General features: G+C 42.0%; 1 protein-coding gene across 1 annotated transcript in view; it reads right to left on the bottom strand.

Annotated features, from left to right (window-relative positions):
• ptk7b (protein tyrosine kinase 7b) overlaps positions 1–21,493 on the bottom strand; it is a 278,930-nt gene that overhangs the window by 98,670 nt on the left and 158,767 nt on the right. Inside the window, exons 6-7 of the mRNA XM_043687347.2 lie at positions 17,695–17,825; positions 8,758–9,024 (exon numbers count right to left, since the gene is read on the bottom strand). Coding sequence (XP_043543282.2) covers positions 8,758–9,024; positions 17,695–17,825 — 398 coding nt within the window. The remainder of the gene's footprint in view (positions 1–8,757; positions 9,025–17,694; positions 17,826–21,493) is intronic.

The raw sequence follows: 21,493 nt of genomic DNA, 5'->3' as shown, positions 1-21,493 counted from the left end.
TATTCAAGAAGGGGAGTAGGGATAACCCTAGTAACTATAGGCCGGTCAGTCTCACTTCTGTTGTGGGCAAGGTCTTAGAGAGAATTGTAAGGGATAGGATTTATGAACATCTGGATAGGAATAATGTGATCAAGGATAGTCAGCATGGTTTTGTGAAGGGCAGGTCGTGCCTCACAAACCTTATTGAATCTTTGAGAAGGTGACTAAGGAGGTAGACCAGGGTAAAGCGGTAGATGTGGTGTATATGGATTTTAGTAAGGCGTTTGATAAGGTTCCCCATGGTAGGCTACTGCAAAAAATAGAGGTATGGCACTGAGGGTGAGTTGGAGGTTTGGATTAGGAATTGGCTGGCTGGAAGAAGACAGAGGGTAGTAGTTGATGGTAAAGGATCATCTTGGAGTGCAGTTACTAGCGGTGTTCCGCAAGGATCTGTTTTGGGACCATTGCTGTTTGTCATTTTTATAAATGACCTGGAGGAGGGGCTAGAAGGTTGGGTGAGCAAGTTTGCGGATGATACGAAAGTCGGTGGAGTTGTTGGAGTGAGGAAGGATGTGTCAGGTTACAGCGGGATATAGATAAGCTGCAGAGCTGGACAGAAAGGTGGCAAATGGAGTTCAATGTAGGTAAGTGTGAGGTGATTCACTTTGGTAAGAGTAACAAAAAGATGGGGTACTGGGCTAATGGTCGGATACTTGGTAGTGTGGACGAGCAGAGGGATCTTGGTGTCCATGTACACAGATCTCTGAAAGTTGCCATCCAGGTAAATAGTGCGGTGAAGAAGGCATATGGCGTACTGGCTTTTATTGGTAGAGGAATTGAGTTCCGGAGTCCTGAGGTCATGTTGCAGTGTATAAGACTCTGGTGCGGCCGCATCTGGAATATTGTGTGCAGTTTTGGTCGCCATACTATAGGAAGGATGTGGAGGCACTGGAACAGGTGCAGAGGAGGTTTACCAGGATGTTGCCTGGTATGGTAGGAAGATCGTATGAGGAAAGGCTGAGGCACTTGGGGCTGTTTTCATTGGAGAAAAGAAGGTTTAGGGGTAACTTGATAGAAGTGTACAAAATGATTAGGGGTTTAGATAGGGTTGACCATAAGAACCTTTTTCCACGTATGGAGTCAGCTATTACGAGGGGGCATAGCTTTAAATTAAGGGGTGGTAGGTATAGGACAGATGTTAGGGGTAGATTCTTTACTCAGCGAGTCGTGAGTTCATGGAATGCCCTGCCAGTAGCAGTGGTGGACTCTCCCTCTTTATGGGCATTTAAACGGGCATTGGATAGGCATATGGAGGATAGTGGGCTAGTGTAGGTTAGGTGGGCTTGGATCGGCGCAACATTGAGGGCCAAAGTGCCTGTACTGCACTGTATTTTTCTATGTTCTATCTCCCTGCCTCTATAATCTATGTCACAACTGGTCAAAATAAGTACACAATCAGCCTTCTTAACCACCTTACTAACCTTTCATGCTGCCTTCAGAGATCTGTGGACAAACATCCCAAGATCCCTCTGAGCTTCCTTGTGTCCTGTCATTCAAGTACTCTCTTCTCTTGTTACTTCTTTATCTGCCCATTTAACAAACCTTTCCAGAGCTTCCTCACTATTAACTACCCAGCCAAACATCGTGTCATCTGCAAAGTAACTTATCAGGTCAGGCAGCATCCGAGGAGCAGGAAAATCAACGTTTCGGGCTAAAACCCTTCATCAGGAATGTCCGAAACATCTATTTTTCTGCTCCTCAGATGCTGCCTGACCCCTGTGCTTTTCCAGCACCACTCTAATCTAAATTCTGGTTTCCAGCACCTGCAATCCTCACTTTTGCCTAAACTAACTTATCATCCCACCCACATTTTCCTCTATATCATTTCAATACATCACATTCAATAAAGGGACCCAACACCAATTCCTGTGATATGTCACTGACACCAGCCTTGCATCACACAAAACAGTCATTTTCCACTTCATGTTGACTTCTCCCATAATGCTAATTTTGGATCTACGGTGCTAAGTTAACTCGAATTCCATGTGCTTTTACATTCTTTGTTTATCTCCATGTGAGATCTTGTAAAACGCTTTGCTAAAATCCATATAAACTATATAAACTGCACCACTTTCATCAACATACCTGAAAAAATCTCTTTGAAAAATTCAATCAAATTTGTTGGGCATGATCTCCATCTGAAAGCTATGCCAACAAACCCTGATCAAACCTTGCTCCTCCAAGTGGAAATTAATTCTCCCCTTCAGAATTTTCTCCACTAGTTTCCGCACCACTGATAGCGCATTCACTGGGCTATAATGTCCTGCTTTACCTCTACCACCCTCCTTGAAAAGTGGAACCATATTAGCTGTCCTCCAGTCTTCTGGCAGCTCAGTTATGGTCAGAAAGGAATTAAAAGTTTGGTCAGAGTTCCGGTAATTTCCTCCCTCGCCTCCTTCAGCAGTCTGGGATACAAATGGTATGGCACCCAGAACGATATACAACTTTCCAACTGGAATCTAAAAAACATCTTGTACAAATTCGACATGACTTCCTTGCTCTTGTAATCTATCCTCCTATTAATAAAGTCCAGAATGCTGCATGCTTTATTAACTGATATCTCCATTCTCCCACTGCACCGTGGGTGGCACGGTGGCACAGTGGTTAGCACTGCTGCCTCACAGCGCCGGAGACCCGGGTTCAATTCCCGCCTCAGGCGACTGACTGTGTGGAGTTTGCACATTCTCCCCGTGTCTGCGTGGGTTTCCTCCGGGTGCTCCGGTTTCCTCCTACAGTCCAAAGATGTATGGGTGGGGTATGGGTGGATTGCGCTTCGGCGGGTCGGTGTGGACTTGTTGGGCCGAAGGCCCTGTTTCCACACTGTAATGTAATGTAATGTAAACATTTTGCACACAAATTCACCCAGGCCATTATGTTCCTGCGCCCGCTTTAGAATTATACCCCACACATTGTCTGTCTGTTTTTTCCTTCCAAAATATATCACATTACACTTAGAAGGTGAGAGACGGAAAATTGGGTTGGAAACAACTCTACTGCACTTAAGGACAATTACAAAGGTATTAAGCAGAGCTAACAGGAGTGGACTGGGAAAGTAGTTGAGCAGAAAAGACTGTTGAGGAACATGAATACCTTTGTGTGAAGAGGAAGAGAGGATGACTATGGTTAGCCAGGAAGTTAAGGATAGATCAAGTTGAAACAAAATCCATACAATATGGCAAAGACTAATGATAAGGCAGAGGATCGAGCAAGTTTTAAAAACAAGAAATGGCAACCAAAGGAATGGTAAGCAGGAAGAAAATAAAGTTTGAAGGTAAATGGGCAAGTAATATCAAGACAGACAGCAACAGTCTCTGTAAATGTATAAAAAGGAAGCGAGAAGCCAAAGTGAATATAGGCCGATTTGTCAATGAGGCTCGGGAATACTAACAGTGAATTAGCAAATGGCAGAGGAATTGAATAAAGGCTCTACAACAGTCTTCACAGTGGAAAACGCTAATAGCATTCCAAATATGCAAAATAATCAAGGGGAAAAATGAGAAGAGAAAATAAATACAGTAATAGCACACGAGAAAAAGTAGTAGGGAAACTAATGGAGCTAGGAGAAACTGAGAACTGCAGATGCAGGAGATCAGAGTTGAAGAGTGTGGTGCTGGAAAAGCACAGTTAGGCAGCATCCGCGGAGCAGGAGAGTCAACGTTCTAAGCATAAGCTCTTCCATCAGGATTCCTGATGGAAGAGATTATGATCAAAACATCGACTCTCCTGCTCCTCGGATGCTGCCTGAATGGCTGTGCTTTTCCAGCACCACACTCCTGGAAACTAATGGAGCTGAAGACCAATATATCTCTTAGGATATTAAGAATAACAGCTACGATGATACTGAATAAATCGGTAGCAATGTTCCAAGAATACTCAGAATCAGAAAATAGAACTGCCAATCTAACATCTTTACTCAAAAAGGGAAGGAGACAAATGACTGTTACTTATAGACCAGTACCCTATGCCTGTAACGCTGCATTTCCCATGGCTAAACCACCTAGCCTACACAACCCTGGACACAACGGGCAATGTTAGCATGGCCAATCCACCTAACCTGCATACCTTTTGGACTATGGAAGGAAACCAAAGCACCCAGGCGAAAATCTCATAGACGGTTAAAAATGCAAACTCCACACTGTCACCCAAGGGAGGAATCGAAACCAGATGAGGCAGCAGTGCTAACTTAGAGTGGTGCTGAAAAAGCACAGCAGGTCAGGCAGCATCCGAGGAGCAGGAAAATCGACATTTCGGGCAAAAGCCCTTCATCAGGAATAGAGGCAGGGTGCCTGCAGAGTGGAGAGATAAAGGAGAGGAGATGGGGGTGGGGGTGGGGAGAAAGCAGTGCTAACTACTGAGCTACTGTGCCGACAGCATTTCTTCAACCAATGCCTTTCAATTCCTTATTTTTCCTAGTCACCTGGATATATATGTAGTACCAGGAGGATTTTTATAGAAAAATTATAGAATCCTTACAGTATGGAAACAGTGCCTTCAGCCCAACAAGTCCATACCGACCCTCCAAAGAGTATCCCACCCAAACGCATACCCCATTACTCTATATTTTCCCCTGACTAATGCACCTAACCTATATATTCCTGAATGCTATGGGCAATTTAGCACGGCCAATTCACCTAACCTGCACATCTTTGTTATTGTGGGAAGATACCCGAGCACCCAAAAGAAACCCACGCAGACATGGGGAGAATGTGCAAACTCCACACAGACAGCCGTTCGAAGCTGGAATCGAACCCGGGTCCCTGGTGCTGAGAGGCAGCAGCACTAACCAGTGAGCCACCATGACACAATGGTGTCTTGGTTTACTGAGGAAAACACAAAAACAGACACAAACATTCTTTGCCATTTCTTTATTTCCCATTCTAAATTCACAGGACTTTGCCTGTAATGGACACACATTTGTTTTAGCCAAATATCTGATGTTACTATAGAATTTTTTACAGTCTGTTTTACTGTTTCTTGCTGGATTACATTCACATTCTACCCTCTCTTTCCTTGTGAGTTACATGTTCCCGCTTTGTTATATTTTATAAATCCTCAGAATTATTTCTGGTAACTTTATAGGCCTTTGCTTTTCATGTTATATAATCCTGACCTACTTTGTTAGCCATGGTTGACTGACTTTGAGATTTTGCACCTTGAGAGAAGGTATAGTTACTGCAAACCGTGTAATATCTCTTCAAAAACTATTGCCTCAGAACAGTGATGGCTTTTACTGTATTTCCCTAAGCTACCACAACCAATGTGTGCTTCATGCCTTCCAAAGTTCTGCAACTCTCACTTACAAACAGACAATGTAAAATTCTATCCTATTATGGTCACTCATCTCTTAAGGCTCTTTGACAATACGATTGTTAGATAGTCCTTTTTCTAAGTACACAATATTAATTTTTCTTCAAAATCCTAAATGGTGTCGTACCAATTCTTCATTATATTTTGGAATATTGAACTGAGGTCACAATCTGTAGAGGAGGGTTGAAGATTGAGTTAGGATACAACATTATATCACATCTATGATTCTGACATAATTTATCTGCTCTCGACAGCATTTGAAATGACTGAGGAGAGGGCTGACTGCGAGATGCATTTTTAACCTGCTAAAAGCGGTGCTATTGAACATACCAGTATCCAGCTACTGTGATGAGCCTGCAACTAGAGTTTGTGTGGAACATACACAGTTGACTCTTATAATGTGTGTTTCTTCAATGCCAATCAGCATTAACGCTGTTGAAGAATTTAGATCATTGTTTGTAAAATGTGAACTTTCCTTGCCTATATCGGCTATAATGCAGTTATGGCCCCAGTAGCTTGAAAGGCACAACTATTGCACTTTTTTCTAAATCATGCATGATTGCACAGGACCGGAGTTATCACATTATATCAGAGCTGACAGAAAATAGTTTCTGCAGACCTCTGGTCAGTATTCACCTCGCAACCAAAATCTCATGAAACAATATAGCTTTTTAACAGATTCAAGTTAATGGAATATTGCACGTGCAAATTGACAGCGTATTGCATTGCAAAAGTGACCACAAATCAAAATAATTGATGAATTGCTCTGAAGAGTCACCAGACTTGAAACATTAACTCTGTTTTTTCCACACAGATGCTGCTGTTTTGAAACTAATTTCTTGGCTGTCAGTGCTTTCTTCAGGATATGAAATGTGCATAGGTAAACAGATTATCGAAAGATGTAGAGGCAACAGGGCAGTGGTGATGGGAGATTTTAATTTTCCCAACATTACTGGGATACACTTAGCGTCAGAGGTCGGGATGGGGTAGAATTTATAACAAGCGTCCAAGAGAATTTTCTAGAGCAGTATGTCAATAGTCCAACGAGGGAAGGGGCCATATTGGACCTGGTACAGGAGAACGAGCCAGGACAGGTGGTAGAAGTTGCGGTGGGGGATTTCTTTGGGAGCAGTGACCACAATTTTGTAAGTTTTAGAATACTGTAGATAAAGATGAGAATGGTCCTAAGGGAAGAGTACTAAACTGGACCAAGGCCAATTATATCAAAATTAGGTGGGAGCTTGGAAATGTTGATTGGACACAGCTATTTAAAGGGAAGCCCACATTTGATATGTGGGAGGCTTTCAAAGATAGGTTAAAGATAGTGCAGGATAGGCATGTCCCATTGAAGGCAAAGGATAGGAAGGGCAAGATTCGTGAACTGTGGATGACGGGAGAAATTGTACGACTAGCTAAGAGTAAAAAGGAAGTGTTCACAAGGTCTAGGCAGCTAAGAACAGAACGGGCTCTGGAGGAATGTCGGAAGAGCAGGACAAGTCTTAAACTAGGAATCAAGCGGGCTAAAAGGGGTCATGAAATAACTTTAGTGAGCAGAATTAAGCAGAATCCCAAAGCATTTTATTCTTATATAAGAAGCAAGTGGGAAACTAAAGAAAGGATTGGTCCACTAAAGGATAATGAAGGAAGGCTGTGTGTCGAACCTGAGAGAATGGGTGAGACTCTCAATGATTACTTTGCATCAGTGTTCACTAAGGAGAGGAACATGATGAATGTTGAGATTAGAGATAGAAGTTTGATTAGTCTGGATCACGTTGACATAAATAGGCAAAATATGTTGGGTAGGCTAGAGGTTATTCAGGTGGACAAATCCCCAGGACGGGATGGGATCTATCCCAGGTTGCTGCGGGAGGCGAGAGAGGAAATAGCTGGGGCCCTAACAGATACCTTTGTGGCATCCTTAAAAAACGTGAGGTACCGGAGTACTGGAAGGTTGCTCACGTTGTCCCCCCTGTACAAGAAGGGTAGTAGGGGTATTCCGGGTAACTACAGACCAGTGAGCCTGACGTCAGTGGTGGGAAAGTTGCTAGAGAGGGTACTGAGGGATAGGATCTATTTATATTTAGAAAATAATGGGCTTATCAGTGATAGGCAATATGGTTTTGTGCAGGGGAGGTCGTGCCTTACCAACTTAATAGAGTTTTTCAAGGAAGTGACCAAGTTGATAGATGAAGGAAGGGCTGTTGATGTCATATACATGGATTTTAGCAAGTTGTTCGATAAGGTTCCCTATGGTAGACTAATGGAGAAAATGAAGTCACATGGTGACCAGTGGTGTTCTAGCTAGGTGGATAAAGAACTGGTTGAGCAACAGGAGACAGAAGTTGGTAGTTGAAGGGAGTTTCTCGAAATGGAGAAAGGTGACCAGTGGTGTTCCACAGGGATCAGTGTTGGGGCCACTGTTATTTGTTACATAAATGATCTGGAAAAGGCACTGCTGGTATGACCAGCAACTTTGCAGATGACACAAAGATTGGTGGAGTAGCAGAAAGCATAAGGGACTGTCAGAGAATACAGGAGGATATAGACAGACTGAAGAGTTGGGTGGAAAAGTGGCAGATGGTTTTCAATCCAGACAAATGAGAGGTGATGCATTTAGGCAAGACTAATTCTAGAGCGAATTATACAATGAACGGAAGAGCCTTGGAAAAAGGTGATGAGCAGAGAGACCTGGGAGTGCAGGTCCACTGTACCCTGAAGTTTGCAGTACAGGTGGATAGAGTGGTCAAAAAGGCATATAGTATGCTTGCCTTCATTGGATGGGGTATTGAGTATAAGAGCTGGCAGGTCATGTTAAAATTTTACAAGACATTGGTTCGGCCACATTTAGAATACTATGTACAGTTCTGGTCGCCACATTACCAAAAGGATGTGGACGCTTTGGAGAGGGTGCAGAGAAGGTTTACGAGGATGTTGCCTGGTATGGAAAGTGCTAGCTATGAAGAGAGGGTGAGTAGGTTAGTTTTATTTTCATTAGAAAAAAGGAGATTGAGAGGGGACCTGATTGAGGTTTACAAAATTATGAAGGGTATAGACAGGGTGGATAGAGACAAGCTTTTTCCCAGGATGAAGGATTCAATAACAAGAGGTCACACTTTCAAGGTGAGAGGTGGAAAGTTTAAGGGGGATACACGCGGCAAGTATTTCACTCAGAGGGTGGTGGGCGCCTGGAATGCGTTGCCCGTAGAGGTGGTAGAGGCAGGCATGGTAGATTCATTTAAGATGCGTCTGGACAGATGCATGAGGAGGTGAGGAGCAGAGAGATACAGATGCTTATGAATTGGGTGGCAGGTTTAGACTGTAGATTTGGATCGGCCCAGGCTTGGAGAGTCGAAGGGCCTGTTCCTGGGCTGTAAACTTCCTTTGTTTTTTGTAAATCAAATTGTTCCTTACTTGCCACAGTGACGCTCAGCTCCCTGGTCTTCTCTCCAGCTTTATTTCTAGCATGACAGGTATAAATCCCAGAATCCTCTTCTGCTGTGTCAGTGAAGATCAGCTCATTTCCTGCTTGGTAGACACGCCCTTCAGTTGGAACTTGTGCACCATCTCTATACCATGTCACAACTGGAGGAGGCAGCCCTCTAGGTGGTGGACATTTAACATGCTGAGTAGTATTTTCGATGAAAATCTTTGGATTGAACATCTGGATATCATCAATTTCTAAATTAAAAAGAAAGATGGTCTCACAAGCAGCTCCATAGTTTCTAGTCACTTTTTAAATCTAACTTTCCCTGCATCCTTATGGCTGGCTGTATGTTAATATTCATAGAAAACTACTATTCAAAATAACACAAAAACCTTTCAGTAACTCAACATCCATTTGCTTTTTATAGTCAATATTTCCAGCTCTATTTTTACTTGTTCGAGACAACCCTTTACTGTATTAATTAATTGTGTTAAGTATCATTTGCACGAAGAAGCTTCTAAAATGAGTGTTTTAAGAAATTATGTTTTATTTCATTCCGGTGATGAAAAACCCCCTTATTAACACTTAAATCACTTTCAAAGACAACAAAAACTTGCAAATAAACATGCATTCTACATGGCTGAAGGAGCCTAACATGGGTTTTTTGGCACTTTCATCAGTCATTTTAGATGGCTTTCCTTTGAAGATTCCCCAAACTTTGTAAAATGTTCTGGATTAAGAAAAAGAACAAGATTACTATCTGAGATTCCATAATAAATGGTCTGTTTATTTTCTGATTCGACAAATAACCAGTACGATGAATTATTTCAATTTCCCTCTAGTGTATAATGCAAACATGGAGTACTATCACTGATATCCTTTTGAGAAGAACACCTGTCCGAATAACTCTAGTGCCATACCAACATGAAAGATGCTCAGCTCAATGGGAAAGTGATAGCCAAATGGCATTATCGCTAGACCATTAATCCAGAACTCAATTAAATATTCTAGTGACTTGGGTTTGAAATCCACCAGTGGGTGATGGAATTTAAATTCAATAAAAATACCTGGGATTAAGAATTTACCGATGATCATGAAGCCAATTGTTTGAAAAACCCATCTGGTTCACACATGCCCTTCAGAAAAGGAAATCATCATCCTTATCTGGTCTGGTCTACATGTGACTCCAGACACTTGGCAATGTGACTGCCTAGGAAGCCACTCTGTTGGACCAAATCGCTGTGAGGTTAAACAATGAAATAAAATCAGACGGACTACCTGCATCGACTTAGGCTCGACAAGACTGTTTTTGCCAGTGCCTATCAGACACTATGTTACCATTCTCGAATATATCCTGCCCCATCAGTAAATCAAACCCATTAGAGGTAGTGGCACAGTGGTAGATAGTTGGGAGGGAGCTGCCCTAGGAGTTCTATACATTGAAGTTGCATGAAAACTTCTGTTGATTACCACATACAGAGATCCCTCAACTGGTGAGCAACACTTGGAGGAAGCAGGGAGTTTGGGAAGGACTGGGGGATTTCAACACCTATCAAGGGTGGATTGTCAGCAACATGTCTGATTGAGCTGGCCAGAATCAATAAATGTGAGGTAATGCATTTCAGAAAAATAAACAAGGGCAAAACTTGTTATATTAAAGTAGGACCTTAGGTAGTGTTGTAGAACAGAGAGACCTAGGAGTTCAGATACATAATTCATTGAAATCTGCATCACAGGTAGACAGGGTGGTTCAGAAGGCATTCAGCACACTTGCCTTCATTGCTCAGTCCTTTGAGTATAGGTGGTGGGACATCATGTTGAAGTTGTACAGGACGTTAGTGAGGCCTATCGAAAAGACAAGGAGGTGGGCACAGGGGGCGGTGTTGCCTTATCAGTTGAGAAAGAAATTAAATCTATGGCACTGAATGACACATGGTCAGATGATATGGAGTCTGTGTGGGTTGAGTTGAGGAACACAAAGGCAAAAAAATCATAATAGGTGTTATGTACAGACCTCCCAGCAGTGGTCAGGACCAGGAGTGCAATATGTACAGGGAAATAGATAGGGCATGTCAGAAAGTTACGGTCATGGTGACCATGGGGGACTTCAATATGCAAATGGACTGGGTGAATTATGTTGCTGGTGGATCCAAAGAAAGGGAGTTCATGGAATGCTTACAGGAATGGCTTTTTGGAACAGCTTGTGATGGAGCCCACAAGGGAGCAGGCTATTCTGGACTTAGTGCTATGTAACGAGCCAGATTTTATAAACGATCTTAAAGTCAGGGAACACTTAGGAAGCAGCGATCATTGCATGGTAGAGTTCAGTCTGCAGTTTTAAATAGAGAAGGCAAAATCAGATGTAATGGTGTTACAATTAAATAAAGATAATTACAGGGGTATGAGAGAAGAACTGATGAAAACCGACTGGAAGCAGAGTCTATTGGGGAAGACAGTAGAGCAACAATGGCAGGAGTTTCTGGGTATAATTGAGGACACAATACAGAGGTTCATTCCGAAGAAAAGAAAGATTACCCAGAGGGGAATTAGACAACCGTGGTTGACAAAGGAAGTCAGGAAATGTATCATAGAAAAGGAGAGTCTATAAAGTGGTCAAGAGCACTGGGAAATCAGAAGATTGGGAAGACTATAAAAACAAACAAACAGAGGAGAACAAAGAGAGAAATAAGGTATTATATGTGAAGGTAAGCTAGCCACTAATATTAGAAATGATAGTAAAAGTTTTTTTTAATATGTAAGAAACAAACGAGAGACAAAGATAGGGATTGGGCCGCTCCAAATTGATGCAGGAAGGCTAGTGATGGGAGATAAGGAAATAGCTGAAGAACTTAATAAGTACTTTGTGTCAGTCTTCACAGTGGAAGACAGGAGTAATATCCCAACAATTAAGGAGAGTCAAGGGGCAGAATTGAGTTTGGTAGCCATTACAAAAGAGAAAGTACTTGAAACGCTAAGAAGGTCTAAAAATTGATAAAATCTCGCAGCCCCGATGGGCTACATCCTAGAATTCTGAGGCAGGTGGCTGAAGAAATAGCAGCGGCGTTGGTTGTAATCTTTCAAAAATCACTGGAGCCAGGGCAAATCCCAGATGATTAGAAAATCGCTATTGTAACCCTCTTGTTCAAGAAAGGATCAAGACAAAACATGGAAAATTATAGGCAGATTAGCCTAACCTCGGTTGTCGGTAAAATTCTAGAATTCAACGTTAAGGATGAAATTTCTAAAATCTTGAAAGTGCAGGGTTAGATTAGAATAAGTCAGCATGGATTTAGTAAGGGGAGGTCGTGCCTGACAAACCTGTTAGAATTCTTTGAAGAGGTAACGAGTAGGTTAGACCAGGAAGACCCAGTGGATATTATCTACCTAGACTTCCAAAAGGCCTCTGATAAGGTGCCTCACGGGAGGCTGCTGAGTAAGGTGAGGGCCCATGGTCTTCGAGGTGAGCTACTGGCATGGATTGAGGATTGGCTGTCTGACAGAAGGCAGAGAGTTGGGATAAAAGGTTCTTTTTCGGAATGACAGCTGGTGACAAGTGGTGTCCCACAGGGTTCAGTGTTGGGGCCAGAGCTGTTCACTTCATATATAAATGATCTGGGCGAAGGGACTGGGGCATTCTGGCGAAGTTCGACGATGATATGAAGTTAGGTGGACAGGCAGGTAGTACTGAGGAGGTGGGGAGGCTGCAGAAAGATTTAGACAGTTTAGGAGAGTGGTCCAAGAAATGGCCGATGAAAGTCAATGTGAGCAAATGTGAGGTCTTGCACTTTGGCAAAAAGAACACAGGCATGGACTACTTTCTAAACAGTGAGAAAATTCATAAAGTCAAAGTACAAAGTGATCTTAGAGTACTAGTCCAGGATTCTCTAAAGTTGACTTGCATGTGAGTCCGTGGTTAAGAAAGCAAATGTAATGTCATTTATCTCAACAGGGTTGGAATGTAAAAGCAGTGATGTGCTACTGAGACTTTATAAAGCTCTGGTTAGGCACTATTTAGAATACGGTGTCCAGTTTTGGGCCCCACACCTCAGGAAGGCCATACTGGTACTGGAGCGTGTCCAACAGAGATTCACACGGATGATCCCTGGAATGGTAGGCCTAACATATGATCAACAGCTGAGGATCCTGGGATTGTATTCATTAGAGTTTAGAAGATTGAGGGGAGATCTAATAAAAACTTACAAGGTAATTCATGGTTTAGAAAGGGTGGATGCTGGGAAATTGTTTCCATCAGGCAGGGCAGGGACACTAGGACCTGTGGGCACATCCTTAGAATTAGAGGGGGTCAATTTAGAATGGAAATGAGGAGACATTTCTTCAGTCAGAGAGTGGTGGGCCTGTGGAATTCATTGCCATCGAGCGCAGTGGAGGCCGGGACGTTAAATGTCTTCAGGGCAGAGATTGATAAATTCTTAAGCTCGCAAAGAATTAAAGGATATGAGGAGAGTGCGGGTATGAGACGTTGAAATGCCCATCAGCCATGATTTAATGGTGGAGTGGACTCAATGGGCCGAATGGCCTTACTTCCACTCCTATTTCTCATGGTCTTATGGTCTCTTATGGAGTTCTGGTCGCACTGTTGGAGAAAGGATATTATTAAGCAGGAAAAAGTTCAAAAAAGACTTACCAGGATATTGCTGGAAATGGAGGGTAAGTTATAAGGAGAGGCTGGATAAACCTGGACAGTTTCCACTGGAGCATATGAGATTGAGGGGTGACCTTATAGAGGTTTATAAAGTCATGAAGTATATTGATCTGCTGAATGGTGGGTGTCTTTTCTCTCTGGTTGTAGATTTCAAGACTAGAATGTATATCTTTAAGGTGAGAGGAGAAACATTTAAAAAAGACATGAGGAGCAACCTTTTTAAAAAAATATAATGGTTCATGTTGGGAATGAACTTCCAGAGGAAGTGGTGGATCCAAGTACACATACAACATGTAAAAGAAATTTGGATAAGTACATGAATAAACAATGTTTACAGGATATGGACCATGTGTAAGCAGATGGGACTAATTTAGTTTGGGATTATAGATGGAGGATAGTGGGTTAGTGTAGGTTAGGTGGGCTTGGATCGGCGCAACATCGAGGGCCAAAGGGCCTGTACTGCGCTGTATTTTTCTATGTTCTATGTTCTATGATTACGGTCAGTCTGGACTAATTGGACTGAAGGATATGTTTCCATGCTATATGCAATCTTGGTGTCATCTGCAAATTTGCTTAACATTTCCCCCAACATTTTCATCTACATCATTTATGTATACAACCAATAATAAGAGTCCCAGTACTGATCTTTGTGATACACAGCTGGACAGCCGTTTCCAGTTACTCATCAAGCCTTCCACCACTACCCTCTATGTCCTATTAATAAGCCAGTGTCTGATCCATCTCGCCAAGTGTCCCTCAATTTCACGTTCTTTAACATTTCAATCTCCCATGTGGGACCTTGTCAAAAGCTTTGCTAAAATTCATTTAAACTACATCAACTGAACAACTCTCATCCACACACTTTATCACACTTTCAAAAATTTCTAACAATTGGCTAAGCATGACCTCCCTCTGATAAAGCCATATTGACTATCCCAAATCAATCCATTTGCAAGTGGCTTTCCAAGTGGCAATTAATTTGCTCCTTCAGAATTTTCTCCAATAGTTTCCCTCCTACTGACATGAGACTCACTGATCTATAATCCCCTGATAATCTCTACTACTCTTCTTAAAAAGTGGAAACACATTTACCATCCTCCAGTACTCTGGCACTTTGTCCGTGGCCAGAGAGGAATTAAAAATCTGTCAGAGCCATTGCAATTTCCTTCCTTGCCTCCCACATCAACGTGGGATGCAATTCATCTGGGCCGGGGACTTGTCTGGTAAGCCCGGAGCCTCCAATGTCTTCCCATTTCCGATGTCAAACTATGCAATTTCCTCGCTGTCCCTTTTCCTGAATTCTATACCTACATCCTTTAGAATGAAGACCAAACAGAAGTATTCATTCAAGACCCTTCCAATATCCTGTAGCTACACACACACAGATTGCCCTCTTGGCCTCAAATGCCCTACTCTTTCTCTGGTTAACCTTTTCCCTTTAATGTATTTCTAAAGTATCTTAGGATTTTTTTCTAATTCTGTTTGCAAGTCTTTTTTCTCTTCTAACTGTTTTCTTAAGTTCCCTCCTGCACTTCCAGTTTTCCTCTGGGGGCAGCATGACGGATCAGTAGTTAGCACTGCTGCCTCACAGCACAAGGGACCCAGGATCAATTCCACCCTTGGGCGACTGTGTGTACACATTCTCTCCATGTTTGCGTGGATTTCCACTGGGTGCTCCAGTTTCCTCTTAGAATCTAAAAATGTGCAAGTTGGATGATTGGCCATGCTTAATTGCCTATAGTGTTAATTGGACGTACAGGTTAAGTGGATTAGCCATGGGAAATGCAGGGTTACAAGAACAGGATAGGGGGATGCGTTTGGGTGGGATACATTGCAGAGGGTCAGTGTGGAACAGTTGAACCAAATAGCCCGTTTCCACACTGTAGGGTCTGTATGATTCCAGGGGAACAGCTGAATTGCTCCGACCAGACTTGCTGAAAGCCTTACTCTTCCTAATCCAAACCTGAACTGTCTTAGACATCCGGGGTTCTCTGAGCTTATTGTTCCTATACTTCCCTCTAAAGGGTACATGTTGGGATGTATATCTGTACTCTCCCAATTCTTTTCTGAATACCCACCATTACTCCACTGTAGATTTACCTGCAAGGAGCTGTGCCCAGTCTACTGTGGCCAGATCCTGCTTTATTTTAATAAAATTTGCCTTCCCCAAGTCCAAAGCCGTCTTTTGCAGGCCATATTTTTCCTTGTCCAGAACAAATTCGAACTGTGTTGTGTTGTGGTTACTATAAACTAAATGGTCCCCCATTGCCACACCGAATACTTGTCCAGCTTCTTTCCCCAGAAACAGATCCAGCACTGTGCCATATGCAAATAGAGTCAAAAAACCTCCAGGATGCAGTTTAAGAAATCCGTCCCTTCAAAACCCTTGACACTACAACTATCCCAATTTATGTTGGGAAAGTTGAAATCCCCAAGAATAATTAGCCAATTATTACTCTTACACACCTCTGTGACCTCTCTACAGATTTGCTCCCCTATTTTCAGTGACTCTTTGGGGGCCAATAATATGAGTAAAGAGAGTCAGTCAAGGACTTGAAAGCAGAAAAGAGGGACAAAGGAAATATTAAAAAGGCAGCACAGGAGAGAAGGATTAGATTCTTTAGGCTGTGGGAGCAAATATAGAGAAAATAGGATGTGTACAAGTTGGACTTGTTCTACCCCATGAGACCTAGTACCAATATCTTTGAAATGGTATCCATCAGCACTAAGGGGAGGACTTAAAGTACATTGGTAGGGGGGTGAGAACCTGAGTGCAGACAAGAATGAGGGAAACGTTTGAAATGGAGGTTAGCAAAAAAGTTGAAGGCAGCGGGAAAAATGAGCTAAGAGCAAATAGGTTTGTTGTACAAAATAAAAAAAGTGTGAAAAAAGACAAATCTAAAACAACATTCCCACTTATTTCCTGTTTTGCAGGGATGAAAAGGTTTTTGACAGATTGATCAATGTGCATGGGATCTTCAAGCAGCTGAGAAGCCAAGCGATTTAGTGAACATTGATCTACAAGTACTATAGATCAGAAATTGTTTATCTGAAAGCCTTGGGACCATCTGGTTTTCAGATAAAGTCTCTGATGTTTGTAACGAAGAGTTGACAGAGATTGATCTGAAGTTGTGCCTAGCTCAATTCATGCCTGGCTTGTTCCTGTCTGACTTTGAAAATATTCTTGGCAATATTCGCTGTACGCTCATATTCGCTGTAAGATCATATGCCTCAGATTCTATGCATCAGTGTGCCAACACATCGGCTTTTGCTTCCACAAGTCACTGCCATGCACAAAACTCTGAGGTCTGCACACCAGAGAAAATAATTAGGGGGACCATGGGTCCTAGACTTTTGTCCCCATTCTTCAACCAAGACGACAGGTACATGATACTAGTTAAAGTCTCCACTGTTCCCAGGCACATCGAAAGCTTCCTTTAGCTATTTTTGCAGGAACATGAGCTGCTTGTTTACACATTTCTTTTTAGTTGACTCTCATATTCTATGTTCCTCATGTTTATTAAGTTTTTAAGCATTCTTTGCAACATTCACAAATTTTCCAAATTTCTGACATATCATGAACCTTCAGAGCAATGTACACCTTTTCTTTCAGTTTGACACGATTCACTAAGATCCCTTCATTTGGCCTTTATACCATTTTCCCAACTCTGACCTTACTTGCTGGTGCACTCATTAGTATAATTTATCCCTTACTCTGTCACATGCTGGTTATTATTACTTGTATTCTGACACTGCACCACTGCCTTGCCTTTTCTGTTGAACATTTTACATTTCACCATACAACAGCACATCATCACTTTTATGTTTCAAACCCTCTCCAAAGCTCAAAGTACTTGATTCATAAGTATCCTGAACAGAACCAACTGCAGGAGCATGATATATCCTAAAATGTAACAGTTCAATTGTGATGAGTTTTAAAGCAGCAGAATTATCATGTGACCCATGGAGACTCACTTGGTTTTCATTAGAATAGTCAAACACTAAGATTGTATTGTTCTTTATCTTCATCTATTTAAATAGTTAATTGAAACTTCCCTCAAATGCTGCAGTTAACTTCAATTCAGTTATATTCAGAAGACCCTTCCTCCAACAAATTATTGGAGACAGGGGAGTGGAAAGGATGAACAAGAAATCAAACAGTTGTTTCTTTTGAGCATTGTTTTATCTTTATCACCGTCTTCACAGAACATGTGAACAAATTGGTTAAAATTTAAATTTTTACAGTATATTTCATTCTCACCTGCCATTCGTAGTGCAGCTTCTAGCACTGTGGGCTTCCCTCTTGGACCCCGACCAACACATTTATACACACCAAAGCTGCGAGGTTTCACATTGGTAAGGAGCAGAGAGCCATTAGCAAATACAGTAGTCCTGAGAAGAGAATATTCAAGTTAAGTAGAGCTTTGCATTTCCTTCAATTAGTATTTTTGCAGTTCCCATGCCCTGAAGCTTCTGTTAGCTCAGATGTGGCTCCATCAACAGTTTTGATCAGTTGTGGGAGCACTCTTGCATTGGAATCACAAGGTTCAAGATCTACGCAAGGGTTTGAGCATTAAAGGTCAAGGCTGACACTCAAGTGTAATACGGAGGATGGACTGCATTGTTGAAAATGCTCTACTTCAGATGAGACAAAGTCATCACCATTTGCTGCTTGAGCAGATACAAGATCTTATTCTGAGAAGCGGAGTCATCATACATGGCATTGCTGATATTTTTATTCCTCAATCAACAAAATTATCTGATCATCACCATCATTGTATAGCTGTGACTGGGAGTTTGCTCTGTTCAAGTTGACTGCTGCATTTCCTTCAATACAACAGTCTGAGCAGTAAAAAATTATTCCTGTGGCTCAAGAACTTTGCAATTCCAATGATCATAAAGTGATATATAAATACATGCTTTTCTTTCTTTGTTTTTGAAACACGCACTATGCTTCATGGTGAAGTCACATAGTGAGTGTTAGCAATTTGGTGTACAGCATCTTTTTGTCCCCTCATCCAGCATGCAAATAACTGCGCTTTGTAGTCTGAGTCACTGACAGGAATGAAAAGAAAGAATTTTGGGTACTTTTTCTCCACTCTCTCATGAAGTTTTTAAGCCCCATTTGTTGCCCAGGCTGAAGTAAAATACATGACAAGGTGGAGGCTTTCCAGATTTTTTATTATTCACCTTCCCTGAACATTCAACAGCATTATAATCACTGAATAGCAGACTATCAACTTTCTGGGGTTACCACTTACTAAACACTAGATATTACAGCCATATATAGTACAACCTCGATTATACAAACATCAATTATCTGACCAAGATCTCAAGGTCCCGTAAAAAAGGCGCTGGGCAACTTAGCATTCAGTTATCAGTTAACCGGCATTATGGCGTGCATTGCCGGATAACCGAGACATATTTGATAACCAGCCCTCAAAGTACTGCTTGTTTTACGGTCAGATCAGTTATCCGAATGAACAGTTATCTAAACGAAATACACCCTGTCCGTCTCGTTCGGATAAACGAGTTTGCACTGCGAATACTTTTGACTACAACAGCAGGTCAGAAACTAGAAATTGTACAGTAACTCCAGGCCAAATTTCCCAGAACCTTAACATTAAATATACTTAACTACCTCACAGTAAAGACACCCATAGATTGCAGTGTTCACAACATGATTAAGTCACAGTTTGAGGAAGAGAAGAGTGGATTGAATAAGAAGGCTTTAAAAACAGCAATTATGATCGCTTTAAAGAGAGCTTGCTGAAGTGAATTAGAAACTTATAGGACGGTTTGCCAAATTTCTGTCATAGTAAAAATGCTGGAATCTATTAAGGAGATTATAGCAGGGCACTTTGAAAATCTTAATAGTTTTATGAAAGAAAAATCATGATTGAATAATTTGAATTTTGCTTAAATGAAGTAAAATATTGAAAAAGGGAACTGGTGTACATACAGTACTTTGATTTCCAGAAAACGTTTCATGAAGTGCCACAAAAAGGGTTACTATGCAGAATAAGAGCTCATGGTATAGTGGATAATATAAGAAATATAGAACATCACAGTGCAGTACAGGCCCTTCGGCCCTCGATGTTGTGAGATGGAACGAATCTACACTATTCCATTTTCATCCATATGTTTTTCCAATGACCACTTAAATGTCCTTATAGTTGGCGAGTCTACTCTTGTTGCAGGCAGTGCGTTCCACACCCCTACTACTGAGCAAAGAAACTACCTCTGACATCTGTCCTATATTGATCACTCCTCAATTTAAAGCTATGTCCGCTCATACTAGCCATCACCATTCGAGGAAAAAGGCTCTCATTGTCCATCCTATCTAACCCTCTGATGATCTTGTATGTCTCAATTAAGTCACCTCTCAAACTACTCCTCTCGAACAAAAACAGCCTCAAGTCTCTCAGCCTTTCATCAAAAGACCTTCCCTCCATACCAGGCTACATCCTAGCAAATCTCCTCTGAACCCTTTCCATAGCTTCCACATCCTTCCTATAATGCTGTGACCACAACTGCACTCAATACTCCAAGTGTGGCCGCACCAGAGTTTTGGACAGATGCAGCATGATATCGTGGCTCCAAAACCAATCCCTCTAACATTAAGAGCTATGCCTTCTTCGCAACTCTATCAACCTGGGTGGCAACTTTCAAGGACCTATGTACATGGACACTGAAATCTCTCTGCTCATCTACACTACCAAGAATCTTACAATTAGCCCATAATCTTTATTCCTGTTGCTCCTTCCAAAGTTAATCACCTCACACTTTCCTACATTAAACACCATTTGCCACTTTCAGTCCACCTGTTCAGCTTATCTACGTCCCTCTGTAACATGCAACATCTGTCAGCATTATCCATAACTCCATCGACCTTAGTATCATCCGCAAATTTATTAACCCATCCTTCTACGCTCTCATCCAGGTCATTTATAAAAATGACAAACAACAGTGGCCCCACAACAGATCCTTGTGGTACACCACCAGTAACTGAACTCCAGGATAAACATTTCCCATCAACCACCACCCTGTCTTCTTTCAGCTAGCCAATATCTGATCCAAAACGCTAAATCACCCTCAATCCCATGCCTCCGCAATTTGGGCAACAGCTTACCGAGGGGAACCTTATCAAATGCCTTACTGAAACTCACATACATCACAGCAATTGCTTTACCCTCATCCACTTTTTGGTCACCATCTCAAAGAGCTCAATAGGGTTTATGAGGCATGACCTATCCTTTACAAAACTGTGTTGACTATCCCTAATCAATTTATTCCTCTCTAGATGATTATAAATCCTCTTTCTTACAACCTTTTGCAACACTGTACCCACAACCGAAGTAATTACCAGGGTTGGCTCTACATCCTTTCTTGAACAAGGGGGCAGGCATCATTTGCTATCCTCCAGTCTTCAGGCACTATTCCTGGAGACAATGATGACAAAGATCAAAGCTAAAGGCTCTGCAATCTCCTTCCCAGAGAATCTGAGATTAAATCCTATCTGGCCCAGGGGACCTATCTATTTTCACACTTTCCAGAATTGCTATCACCTCCTCCTTGTGAACCTCAATCCCGTGTAGTCTAGTAGCCTGTATCTCAGTATTCTCCTTGACAACATTGTCTTTTTCCAGTGTGAATAGTGACGAAAAATATTCATTTAGCACTTCCCCTATCTCCTCAGACTCCGCATACAACTTGCCACTACTATCTTTGAGTTCTCCAATTTCAAATAACCACCCTCCCCATCCTCTGACTCCCTTCCCAGCGCCTCCCCCTCCTTTCCACTGGCCCTTCCCACCAACCAGATTCATTGCCCCCATTGACCAACCAGGTCATAACCTCGACCTGTCTTCACCTGTCCCCGCTTCAGCACCCTGCCCCATCTCCCTCTTTATCTGCAGCTCCCCCACACCCGCCAGCTCTGAAGAAGGGTTACACTCGAAACGTCGACTTCTGCACCTCCTGATGCTGCCTAGCATTCAATTTGAAAATTGTGCATGTGACAGGATGAGAAAACATGATTGCTGAAAAATTGTCGAGAC

Source organism: Chiloscyllium plagiosum, unplaced genomic scaffold (assembly GCF_037043375.1).
Source record: "Chiloscyllium plagiosum isolate Xiang-an unplaced genomic scaffold, Cpla_swu_hap1 HiC_scaffold_3, whole genome shotgun sequence".
Taxonomy (NCBI): domain Eukaryota; kingdom Metazoa; phylum Chordata; class Chondrichthyes; order Orectolobiformes; family Hemiscylliidae; genus Chiloscyllium; species Chiloscyllium plagiosum.
Note: the sequence above shows the minus strand (reverse complement) of the source record. Positions and strands in the feature narration are given on the sequence as shown.